The sequence below is a fragment of the Stegostoma tigrinum genome, chromosome 3 (genome assembly GCF_030684315.1).
Source record: "Stegostoma tigrinum isolate sSteTig4 chromosome 3, sSteTig4.hap1, whole genome shotgun sequence".
In the NCBI taxonomy this organism is placed as follows: Eukaryota; Metazoa; Chordata; class Chondrichthyes; order Orectolobiformes; family Stegostomatidae; genus Stegostoma; species Stegostoma tigrinum.
In genome coordinates, this window is record NC_081356.1 from 85,219,921 (window position 1) to 85,233,463 (window position 13,543).

The following is a 13,543-nucleotide window of genomic DNA, read 5'->3' on the forward strand; positions in this document are numbered from 1 at the left end:
CAGCATCTGCAGTTCCCATTATCACCTCTCCATGTAGAGTTGGGTGGGAGAGAGTGAATGGAGCATGAATGGAGCATGAGTGTACAGCAACTCATGAGTGCCTGTGTTTTTCTGGTTGGGTAATAGCATGTAAAATCGTTTGACACTACAGCCTCCCACCCCCAAACCCCTGTAATATTAAAGCTGCATGTTCTCTGTGCTGCCTACTCACTCAGTCAGGATACTTTATCACCTTCACCAACAGTACCAATGCTAACGGCTGCACATAACAGCCTGGGTATATCCTGGGGAATCCCAGCAGTGGCAAGTACCTCCAGCTCTGGTAAATGGGAGAATTGGGCTCGCATTGGAAACAACAGCGAACGGCCCAGTGGGCAGTGTTAAATAAGAGTTGACGCTTAGCAGTTCAAGCTCAAAATATATTGGTTTATTCACGCATGCATATGGGGATCAGCTCAAGAACCCTCTGCTGATTTAAACAAGCTGCAAATTTCATACACAAAATACAGTTGCACAGCCCATTTCAGGGCAGTCAACCTGCCTACTAACCTTGGTACATCTTGCTTTCTAATTGCTGACTTAATTTTATACATGGTGGTTTGGAATCTGAACAGCTTTAAACAAAATTCATCTTTACTGTAGTTACTAGTGGAATAAACTTAATCAAAGCTAAATATATACTCACTGTAGACAATAAGATATAAGAGCAGATATAAACCATGCAGCCCATTGAGTCTGCTCTGCCATTCAATTCGACCTTGACTGACCTGATAATCCTCAACTCCACTTTCTCGCTTTATCCCCATAACCCTTACTGATTTTAAAACTTACTGTCCCTTACTGCCATACTCAATCAAATGTTGTTTTCATGTTTCACCTTATGTCTGGAGTTAAGCTGTTTTTATCATGTTTGCAGCAAGGCTGTAATGAAATCAGTCACCAAGTGGCCCCCGTGGAACCAAAGCTGAGCATCAGTGATCTTTACTGAGCAAGCGATGCTTGTGTTATGATCTCAGCTGATGGTAACACCAGACAAGTAAGACTTCAGAATGAAACCTGGCTTGACAGATCACAAGTATTACTTTGCAGTTTGTTACCAGAGTGGTTAGTCTTTGAATATATTCACACCAGAATACCAAGATTATTTTAAAACAAGACCATAAATTTGTTACGCTAAAGAAATAAAAAAAGTCATAAAAAGCTATGTCTATGTAGTTATAGATTATAAGCACTGTTTTTTCCTTCAGAGATAGTAAGAACTGCTGATGCTGGAGCCAGACATAACACAGTGTGGAGCTGGAGGACCACAGCAGGCCAGGCAGAATCAGAGGAGCAGGAAAGTTAATGCTTCGTGTCAGGACCCTTCTTCAGAAATGATTTCTGTGCTCCTCCAGCTCCACACTGTGTTATCTCTGACTTCAGCATCAGCAGTTCTCTGTATCTCTGAAGGAAAAAATAATTTGCATCGGAGACTGAGGAGATAAGAACACAGAGGAAACTTGGAAAGGGAGTGGGGACAGAAACACATGGAGGATGGTCAGAACAAAAGCACTTTTTCATTGGTGAAAGAGTTATTGAGTACAATAAAAATACCACAATGATTTAAGAATAACAAGAAACAGAGCATTCAAAAGCTGATCCTTCTGCCATCAGATTAGATAATACGGAGATGCTTAAAAAGTTATATGCCATTTCTTAGAAAACTGTCAAAGTCACTTAAAAATGTTACAAACTCAAAAATCTATTTGTACAGATAGACAAAGAGAGGTATCTTGGCTGTACATGTTAGTGTCAGTGCTGTGTTACTGATAACACCAAGCCCTTAGCAACTCAGCCCAGTTGTTGATTTTGACACGTTGAGCCAAACCTGGGAAGAACACACTGTGTTATCTCTGTTTTTTGCTTCCATCTCTTATTTCCTCTTTTCCATTTCCTTTTCCATTTTTCTGTCTACTCTCTTTCACTTCTGGTTATCCATCAATTATTCATATTACCTCCATGTCTTCCGTAATTTGTTGAAGTTGAGATAATGTATTGTAATGAGAAAAAGGAAGAAATAACGAAACATCTTTGTTTAACCCCAGTTTTCACAGAGATAGGGTTGTCATGTCAAGGAGTTGATCTGTGTGACCTGTACTATGAATAAGACATATCTTTGAGTTGTGATACCAGTTCTTTTTGTCTATTTGTCAGCTGCTCGTCTCTGATTCCTTCTGCCTGGAGAAGAATCGATTCTCAGTGTTTGATCATTGCTACTGGACAGAAGCATCTGGCCCTTGTTTTGGTGGTATGGCCATCGTATCTCCAATTGTGATACTGGCCCAGCTGATTCTGGGTCCTGTCTGTCATGAGATGTGGGTGTTGCTAACTAGGCCATCATTTATTGCCCATCCTTAATTATTCAGAAAACATGAAGTATGACATGCAAGATTACCATGTGTGGAGCTGGATGAACGCAGCAGGCCAAGCAGCATCTTAGGAGCACAAAAGCTGACGTTTCAGGCCTAGACCCTTCATCAGAAATTTCTAGGCCTGAAACGTCAGCTTTTGTGCTCCTAAATGCTGCTTGGCCTGCTGTGCTCATCCAGCCCCACACTTTGTTATCTTGGATTCTCCAGCATCCGCAGTTCCCTTTATCTCTGATTAAGTGTGACATTGCTGGTCTGGGTCTGGAGTAACATTTTTGCCAGACCAGTTAACCGGTGGCAAATTTCCTTCCCTAAGGGAATTAATGAACTTGGCAGGTTTTTATTTTAACAACAATAAACAATGGTTACATTATCCGTTGGCCATTTGCCTAAATTTTTTAAAACTCCAGATGCACAATGAATCCATTTTTCACCATCTGCTACATTTTTCGATTCCAGTACGAGATATAGAGGCTTGAAAAATGAGAAAACACTGGTTCTTTTGTATCCTATGTAAATGATTACTCGAAATAATTATGAAGTATTGGCATTAAACATTGTCTAAAGCAATCATAACACCTCTGAGTGTGAGGCTGGAAAAACACAACAGGTCAGACAATATCCAAGGAGCAGATAAATGTGCTTTGCCAGCCTCGCACCTGTACACTCTGGCTTTCAAGCGTAACTTCGCTGTTCTTATACTCACAACCTTGACCAATGAAGGAAAATCTTCTGTTTACTTCCTTGACTAATTTGTCCATCTGTCTTGTTGCTTTGGGGACCCTGTTACCTGTGAGCATGCATTCCAACGTCCTCTGTTCCTCTACATTTCTGGCTAACCAACCATTTATTGTGTATACTTGCATTTCTTTTAGCCTCCCCAAATACATTACCTCATGATTATCAAGATTGAGTTTTATTTTTCACTTTTCTGTCTACGTGAGCACTGAATACAGTAAACTAGATTGAGTGAATTCTGATCAAATTGTTGTTTCCACTAGAAGGTGTGTCCTGGGCCTTAGACATTGGGGAGGGAGAAAGTAAATGGGTAGGTATTACACCTTCTGCAATTGTAGGAGCAGGTGCTGTGGGAATGTGAGGAAGCATCGGATGTGGAGGAGGAGTGGGGAGGTGCCAGAGGTAGGTTCTTTACACAGAGAGTGGTGGGTACGAGGAATGCCATGGCAGTGGTGGTATTAGAGTCAGATACATTAGGGACATGTAAGTGAATCTTGGATAGGCATGTGGATGATAGTAAAATGTAGGGTATGCAGGGTATTTTGACCTTAGAGTTGGATAATAGGTCAGCACAAGATCGTGGGCCAAAGGGCCTGTACTGTTGCTGTACTGTTCTATGACCGATGTTCTAAGGTGGACATTGTGCAGGCTTTGTTGTTGAAGTTGGCATCATCAGAAGAGATGCAGTGGAGGTGGAGGAACTGAGAGGATGGAATAGAATCATTAAAAGAAGTAGAATATGAAGATGTATAGTCCAGGTAAATGTGGGAATCAACAGGTTTGTAGTGGATATTGATGTCATACCTACCCCAGAAATGGAAGCAGAGATGTCAAGAAAGTGAAGGGAGGCATCAGGGATGGACCAGAAGAAGGTGAGGGCAGGATGGAAATTGGAAGTGAAATTGATTAATTTTTCTAATTCTGGACAAGAGAGAGAAGCAGTGCCAATGATATCATCAGTGTCCCAGAGAAAAAGTTGTGGGCGGGGGCCAGAGTAGGACTGGAGCAAGGAATGTTCCATGTACCCCATAAAGAGACAGGCATATCTGGGGCCCATGGCTATACCTTTTGTGAAGAATGTGGGAGGAGTTAAAGGAGATGGTGGAATAAGTGGAGAGGTCTGAGACTATTATGATGGGGGATGAACACGTGGAGGGATTGCTCGGCCATGGTGAAGAGGAGGGCGGCTGGAGCCTGAAAACCGGAAATTCTGAAACTGACGCAAAGTGTCAAAAGAATTGTGGATGTAAGTGGGAAGGAATGGGATAAGGGGAGAAAAACAGTCATCTCGTGGCAGGAAGAGATGAGTTATATGTAGCAGGAATAGACAGAAACAATGGGTCTTCCCAGGTATTCCTGTTTGTAGATTTTGGGAAGGAGATGAAAGTGAGCTATGAGGTTTAAGGGACTGTGAGCTTGAAGGCAGCAAAGGAGATATCACCAGATGAAATGTTGTGGACACAATGGCCTGGTGTTCAATGGTGGGGTCATGGTCCAGGGCGTTTGAAAGCTGGTGCTTCGGCCTTCACAATGTAGAGGTCAGTGTGCCAGATTGTCATGTTGGACATTGTCAATAGCCCTCCTAAAATCCATTTAGAATACATGAAACATGCTACCCCCATCATCCATCCTTGTTACTTCCTCAAAAATCCAATCAATTTTATTTGCAGTGATTTACTTGTAACAAATTCACGTTAACTGTCCCTGATTAATCTGCATCATCCTACTTATCCTATCTCTCAAAATATTTCGCATAATTTTCCCGTCACTTTTAGTTGGGCTGACTGGCATGTAATTACTCAGTCTATCACTCCCTTGCTTTTTCAACACAGTAGTTGTGGAACATGATAAAGATAGACTGAGAACAAATGTTTTAATTGTAGAAATTCTAATTCAACTAGGTTGATCTTTTTAGTTTGCCCTTGCAAGAAACCTTAATGTAAAGGGAAAATAACGTTCATACTGCCTGAGGAGAGTGATAATTAGTTGGCAATTGGAGCCTAAGTGGTAGAGATATTGTCAAAGAAAATGCATCACTTAGATGATGACAGACAGTTAACTGCCAAGCTTCATTTGAATTTTAAACCAGGCAGGTTAATCCTGATTGGTCAACTCATTGCTTAAGAAACACATTGGAAAATGGTTGTCACCAGTGTTGTTGAGATTACACTTATGCTATGGGTGCATATATTATTTCTGTCTGTGAAGAATGGGGCCTTATATATTAATATATGCCACTTGCGTTATGCTTTACATGTCAGACATATATCCCAAAAACTGTTGAAGCATCTCACAGCATATCCCTTCGGTTTTTCACAACAAACAAGTTACTGCCTGTGCTTAGTCATTCTATACTTGCAAAACACAAAATACAATGTCCATCATTAGATGTGGTTCTACAATTGGACAGCAATGAGTGTGAGAATAATTGCACTGACAGTTGACTTAAGACTGTTGGGATCACAGTGAAGTGTACTTGTGCTTACTGGAAGTATATTAACACTCGGGTCCAAGATCTTTTGAAGGAACATGTATATACACTGCACCTGTGCATTTTGTACCACCCAACATCTATTTGTAGAGTGAAAAACAGAGAGGGGTAACAGATCCTAGAACATGCCCAGGAGAGTTTTCAATAGCTCTACAGCAATATGTTTCCAGTGTGTTGAGAAAGGAGCTAAAAGAAGGGGCTAAAGCGAGGTTGCAAGTGGACTGACGGGAAACAGAGAGGCTGCAAGGATAGAGGGGAGATGGGGAGCTACAAGGGGGATAGGGGGACACATAAAGGCTTCCAGGAGGATCGAAAGAAACGGGAGAATGCGCCTGCAGTAGTTTGAAAGACATGAAGGCTGTAAGCAGGGGGGAAAAGAGAGGCTGGATTCAAAGATGCGGAAAAGAATGATACTGCATGAGGTTGGGGAAAGGGGGACTGCGCAGAAGAGAGAATAGTTATATCACTAGGTCGCCCAGCTTACCGTGAGCTACGAAAACTTGAAATCACTAAGTATTGAATTAGAGAATTGAAATGTGGAATCATTAACTTAAGGCTACGTGTGTTCAGGAGCTACTGTTCTGGAAAAATTGCATTGGATGCTATTGTAATGAACTCTATCAATGGTTAAACCTAAATCTCAGATTAAAAGATTAGTGGTTGCCTTGTTAATATCCATGGAAATGTGTATTTCTCTACAAGCAATGGATCCACTTGGTCCATCTCATTCCCAATAGCTATGACATCAGCCTAAGACAGGACTGCCCCACCCACCTGCTGTGCTGAAGTGGAAAGTCAAGCAGCGGCCAGCAGAAGCCCCAGTGCCATCATCAGTCAGCCCCACCATTGTGCCATACAAGCACACCCCACTTCCACAGTAGAAAGGATCAACTCTCAACTCTGTGCTTTGTTGTGCATCACTGCACACTGCAGCTAGACTCTTTACTGCTTCCTTCTAGTGACTGGAGATTATCCAATAGACATTTCTATTCTCCACACTCCTCAGTGTACATCAACATGAGCTGCTCCAAAGAGGTTTTTGTTTCATTGATGTCCCTTCCACTAGATATTATCCAGTACAGAATTGAACTGACCTGTGGCACCTGCATTATTGGGAACACGAGTCAACCACTTAAACTGTGCATAAGGAATATTGGATCATTGGAGTCACTTGTGGTTATGCTATGATCAGGGAAATGAGCCAAGTATATGAATTTTTACCTGCTGTCCACCTCATTTCAAACTGATCTGGAGAGATTGCGGATGGCAGACCCTGCACCCTAAAATTGGTGCAAACAGATATTTTTTGTACATTTGTGTGATAAGAACAAAAATCGTACTCACATTAAATACTACTGAATGCTTAAATAGTTTTTGATTATTTCCACAGGCTGACATTTATTTCTTAGCCCAAATGAATTCATTAATTAGAACACAATCTAATGAACATACTTGTTTTTATTTGCTGCAGGTGTAACCTTGCACCCCTTGTAGAATACGCCGATGATGTCGGACTCAAATCTGATTTTGTCACTATGAACCCATCAGTCGTGCAAAGAGCTTTCGGAAGTCTTCGGAGTGAGACAGATCGAGAGAAATTTGTCGACAGACTGACAGTATTGAATGATAGTGTTCTGTGGATCCCTGCGTTCATGGTCAAAGGTGGGGAAAAATACGTTGAATATGTAAATGAACTGATACTGAAGAACAGACTGAATATTCAGACAGCGTACCCATCCCTGCGGCTAATACATGCTGTCCGAGGGTAAGCATATCTTCACTGCTCAGACTAGAATGGCTATGTGCACTGGATTGTGATATGGACAGTATGCTGGTTTTCTGCTGGTCAGGGATGTGTGATATTCAGACCAGCAACATTAAACACTCAGCATGGTAATTTGAGGGGAACATTACATTGAATAATCAGATTTCTGAAAAATATGAAGCATTTTGGCAGATGCACCCCACGTGTATCCAGGCTATTAGAAAAAGAAGCTGTTGAGATTAACAACTATTTGGTTTTGCACATATTTTTTGCTGAACTTGACTTGTGCAATGTAAACCAAATATCATCTTTCAATTAAATCATAGGTTTTGAATCTACAAGTGTCAATATGTGACACTCCCAACAAGAAGTTGCATAAAGAATAGATGATATGAAAAAAAATTGATTGGAACCTGGCATTATTTTGAACAATGTGCAAAAATGAATCCTTTCTCTGTAATATAGTGTGCAAAGGGCTTATGATGGATATCATCATTTAATTTTTCTGCAATTGAAATCGTTCCTAACCATAAATTTATCTATCAGCTACATTCCAAGGCAGAGCAAGTTAAAAGATTAGTACTGAAAAGTTAATAGCCATTCACCTCACTGTCATACACTTCTGTCTGATCAGTGTCTGCTTCAATGGAAGTGAATGGTTTGCTCATGAACAGAGCTGTACATACTCTTTATTGATGTTGCAAACAGGTACTGTATAGTAACAAATACCCTGCCTCTGTGTTAAAGAATATGTTGTAACTTAAGTTATTGCATAGAGAGGATATTTGGCTTAAGCAGGAGTGAAAATTGTTCATTCAAGTCAGACTAGTTTGAATCAGAGATCCCACTCCATTGATGAAGTGGGCCTTATACATTCAGACCGTTTATTGGAAAATTGCAAGGGTATTCCAACTAATTGAGTGGTTACCTGTTAGGAGCAAATGGTCTTGGAACATGTTATTCTGTGACACAAATAAATGGCTTACTTGAGTTTCATAATCCTCATGGATCCAAGTAATCATTATATTTTCCTGCTAGCTTTTTTAAAAAAACATGTTTAAAAGTTTTTATTTTTATTTCTTTGGTATAAAGAGGAAGTACATTGTTCCATATTCCCCAAAATTGCTAAATGTGATAATGAGAGATATGTACTTATTTTTTTCTTAGTGATCATTCGTTATCATTTTTTATGCTTTAAAACTGCTGACCGGAAGCAAGTTTCTTCATTCAATGATAAATGAGAACTGCAGCTGCTGGAGAATCCAAGATAACAAAGTGTGAAGCTGGATGAACACAGCAGGCCAAGCAGCAACTCAGGAGCACAAAAGCTGATGTTTCGGGCCTAGACCCTTCATCAGAGACATCTCGGGCCTAGACCCTTCATCAGAGACATCTCTGATGAAGGGTCTAGGCCCGAAACGTCAGCTTTTGTGCTCCTGAGATGCTGCTTGGCCTGCTGTGTTCATCCAGCTTCACACTTTATTTTCTTCATTCAATGCACAGTTTTCAATCCATTGCCTAAAGAATATTGACGTTTGATGAGGGGAACCTCTGAACAAAACTTCAATCACCAGACTACCTTTAAAATATCAAACACTGTAATATGTGACAATGAAGGATTCAGTAAGTAGGCAAAAATCTTCCCAGTGCAGCCCAGAGGGACATTGCTTCAACTCAGTGGAATATGCTTTCCTCTTAACTACTCACTTGTAAGGATACTGCTGATATTTATGAATGAACTGGGAGTATAAAATGTTCACTGCTGAAATGTACATTTAATGTAGGACCACAGTAGCATCATGAAGCACAAATACTGAAGCTGTTTGACAAATCAGACAATTTGCTATGATTGGTCCTTCATGATCCTGTGTGTTTATGTAGCCATGATCAAGGTTCTTCAGTGAGCGTCCTGATAAAGGCGGCCCTTGTTAAACTAATGTTTTGGAGTTTTCAGATGACGTGATAGTGAGGTTTGATGAGAATAATGCAGTTGATGCCATGTACGTGGACTTGCAAAAGGCATTTAATAAAATACCCCACAACAGTCTTGTTATCAAATTCAAAGCTGATGAATAAAGAGGACAGTGGCAGCATAGATACAAAGTTGGATATTTCAGTACTTGCAAATAATACATAACTTAGAAGTATTATTATCTGTGCAGATGATAGTGATAGACTTCAAGAGTACACAGGAACGCTGGTCAAAAGGTGACCATGTGTCAGACTTAATGCAGAGAAATGAAACATAATACATTTTGGTATGAGGAACAAGGAGAAGCAATGTAAAATAAAGGGCACAATCCTAAAGAGTGTGTAAGAGCAGGGAATCTTGATGTTTATATGCACCAGCCATTGAAGATAACAATGCAGTTTGAAAATTAGCCATTGAGATTTGTGGTATCTCAAGCTTTATACACAGAAAACGCAACTAAGTTACAGTGAACCTTTATAAAACATTAAAAAAAGAGTATTTTGTGTAATTCTGGGCACCACACTTCGGAAAAGATGTGATGGCATAAGAGTGCTGAAATAATGTACAAAATTGTGTTTGACTGATCACTTGGTAACAAAGGCTTCAGCATTGCTGAAAAGAGAGACATGTTTTTGAAACTTACACTCTGTCCTCACACAATATGAAGTTGCTCATAACATATTTATTACATAAATTACTAAAGAGAATAAGTTTTAAGAGCTTTACAAAGGAGAGTTTTACATTTAAGCAAGCTTTCTAAAGTGGGAGGCAAATTCCATCTGTGAGACACGTATCATTAAATATCAGGAAGGTTGGTTGAAAATTCATTATTCTTGTGTGAGCATTCATCACAAGATCATGTTTTATTTATTGCCTAATCTTAGTTGCTGTAAGCTGATGGGTGACATGAATGAATGGCCTGCTAGGACAATTCAGATTATACTTAAAGTCAACCAGAAAGTCCTGCAAATATTCAGCATGTTTGTCGATGCCTGTTCAAAGAGATGATGTGGAGGTGCTGGTGTTGGACTGGGATGGACAAAGTCAGAAGATACAATACACCAACTTGTAGTCCGACAGGTTTCAGAGTGCTGTTACTTCATCAGGTGGAGTTCACCTGACAAGGGGCCCGTGCTCCGTAGGCTTGTGAGTTCAAATAAACCTGTTGCACTATAACCGAGTGTCATGTTATTTCTGACCTTGTTCAAAGAGAAACACAGGTAAAGACCTTTTAGGTTGTGGATTTATAAGATTTTCGTCAGGATTTCTGATTAAGGTCATCAATATGAAATGTTAACTCTTTCAGCAGCTACGCTGAATATTTCCAGTATTTTCTTTTTATTTTAGATTTGCAGCATCAGCAGTATCTCTTTTTATAATCATCGAGCCAATTGATTCATGAACCACATGTCAACTAGACCAAGAAATCTTGTCTTCCCCAAACGAAAGCAATGACTCTGCTGGACTAGGTGACATAGAAACGAACAAAACAGGTGCAGAAGTAGGCCATTCAGCCCATCAGCCTGCAAGTGGAGAAGATGTTTCCATCGGTAGGAGAGTCTAGGACTTGAGGGCACAACCTCAGAGTGAAGGGATGACCCTTTAGAACTGAGATGAGGAGGAATTGCTAGAGCCTTCAGAGGCCAAGTCATTTGACTATATTTAAGACAAAGATTAGTTCTTGATTAGTTAAGGTTTTGGGGAGAAGGCAGGAGAATGGGAAACATTTCAGCTTTGATCAAATTGTGGAGCAGACTTGATTGGCTGAATGGCCTAATTCTGCCCTTATATCTTATGGTCACTGCTATTCAATAGGATCATGGCTCATCAATTTCTGTTTTGAATTCCTTGGGCTGACTGTTACCATATTTTGGCAAAGTGGCCTTTTTGTTGGGTTTCGTAGACGTTTTCTGTCTGCGAGGCCTAGTGAACTTTCTCGTAGGATCATCCCATGGCTGCCTCACTCACCACTGTTGTGGTGCACCTCTTATCCAGCGGTAGTGTGATTTGTTTATTTACTGTAGCCAAATTGATTTGTCCAATCTATGCGTGAATTAAAGCTACCCTTTGTCATCACTACATTGTTCTCACAAGTTTTCAGTTTTAGCTTCCTACAAATCTTGTTGTCTGCTGTGTTTGCTGTTAGAGGGCCTATAAACTATTCTTTCAGGTGACTTCCTACATTTATTTTTTCTTATCTCTACCTAGACTGATTCTGCAAGTTGATCTTAGAACTAAGGTCATCTCTCTGTGTTGTACTAATGTTATCTTTAATTAACAAAGCTACCCTTTTTGCCTTTTTCCTATTTTCATGCCCTTCTGAAATTTTATGTATCCTTGAATATTCATGCCCTGGCCTTTGCCATCTTTCAGAAAGAAGAGATCCAGATGAAAAGAGGCAGCTCTGACATTCATCAAAATCAGTCCTAACATGTTTGTGTTGTGAATTCCACATTTCTAGTTTGCACAGTAACCTTTGATATCCTTGCCTAATATGAATCTATCAACATATGCCTTAAAAATATTTAATGACCCCATCTCCACACCTTTTAAGGCAAAGAGTTCCAAAGTTGCTCAACCCTCTGAGAGAAAATAATTCTTCTGAACTCTGTCCTGAAAGGACAATCTTTAATTTTAAAACGATGCCGCCTCGTTCTGAACTGAGCCTCAAGAGGAAATATCTTTTCTGCATCCACCTTATCAAGACTGTTCATGATCTTATGTATGTCAATCAAATCGCCTCTCAATCTTCTAAAGTTCAGTGGTAAACAAGCCCAGCCGGTCCAACTATCCTCAGTCCAGTTATCAATCTAGTAAAACTCTGTTGAACCATCTCCAATTCATTTACATCATTCCTTAAATAAGCAGACACAAATGTCTATCACCCTCTGTATCTCAGAATTCTATCGTCGTCTTTGGTGTAATTAATACTAGTTTCTATTTTATTCAGTCTGCCAAAGTGAACAACGTCACATTTCCCCACATTATACTTGATCTGATAGACTTTTGATGACAGAATCTGTCTATATTGGCTGCAACAATCTTGTATGTTCTCACGCCATACTTTCTTATCTACTTTTATGTCATCTGAAAATTTAGCTAAGTTGTGAAAAGTTGAGGCCCAAGCATAGGCCACTGAGAGACTGCACTCATTATTTCCTAACAATCATAAAATGACCCATCTTTGCAACTCTCAGTTCACAGCCAGCCAAACAAGCATCTATCTGTACTAGTATGCTACCCCTGTAACATGAGCTTCTACTTTGTAAATTATCTTTTATGTGGCATTGTGTCAAATATCTTCTGGAAATCCAAATACAGTACATTGACAGGCATCCCTTTATCCATTACAGCATAGAAGTATAGGCCATTCTGACCCTTAAGTCTGTTCCTCCATTCAATGAGATCATGGTTGATTTGTGGCCTGCCTTCAAATACCTGCCATGGCCCCTGTCCCTTAATACCTTTGCTCTGCAAAATGTATCCATCTCAGATTTAAAATTAACAACTGATCCAGCATCTACTGCTGTTTGTAGAAGAGAGTTCCAAACATCCACCACTCTTTGTCCATAGCAAAGAACCCAAATAAATTGGTTAAAAATTTTCCTTCCACAAAATCAAGATGACTATTCCTGATTACCTTGCATTTTTAAAAAAAATGTGCAGCTAGAAACTCTGTAATGATTATTTTAATTTGTGATGATAAAGCCCTATCCAAAAACTTCAGAATGTGTTCTCTCCAGGAGTCTCTCAACTTGAATAGGGTCAAAGAACAACAAAGAATAATAATACAGTACAGGCACAGGCCCTTCGGCCTTCCAAGCCTGCGCCAACATATTTTGCCCTTCCATACTAAAACTTAACTCACTTACAGGATCAGTATCCCTCTATTCCCTTCCTACTCATGTATTCTTCCTGGTGCTTCTTGAATGCTGTGCTATGTCTGCTTCCACCACCACCTCTGGCAACGCCTTCAGGCACTTACCACCCTTTGTGTGAAAAGTGTACCTTGGCATCTCTTTTAACTTCTCCCTCGCACCTTGAACCTGTGTCCCTTAGTAATTGACCCCTCTATCCTAAGAAAAAGCACCATGCTTTCTGCTCTATCCATGCCATTCACAAATGTATAAACTTCTATCAGGTTGCCCCTCAACCTCCTGCATTCTAGT

At 40.1% G+C, this 13,543-nt stretch overlaps 1 protein-coding gene across 6 annotated transcripts in view; it reads left to right on the forward strand.

The window, feature by feature from the left end:
• Positions 1-13,543, forward strand: part of st8sia4 (ST8 alpha-N-acetyl-neuraminide alpha-2,8-sialyltransferase 4) — a 105,681-nt gene that overhangs the window by 26,150 nt on the left and 65,988 nt on the right. For all 6 annotated transcript variants that reach the window (XM_059644727.1, XM_048528169.2, XM_048528171.2 and 3 more), the window contains one exon: positions 7,109-7,402. In XM_059644727.1, coding sequence (XP_059500710.1) covers positions 7,109-7,402 — 294 coding nt within the window. The remainder of the gene's footprint in view (positions 1-7,108; positions 7,403-13,543) is intronic.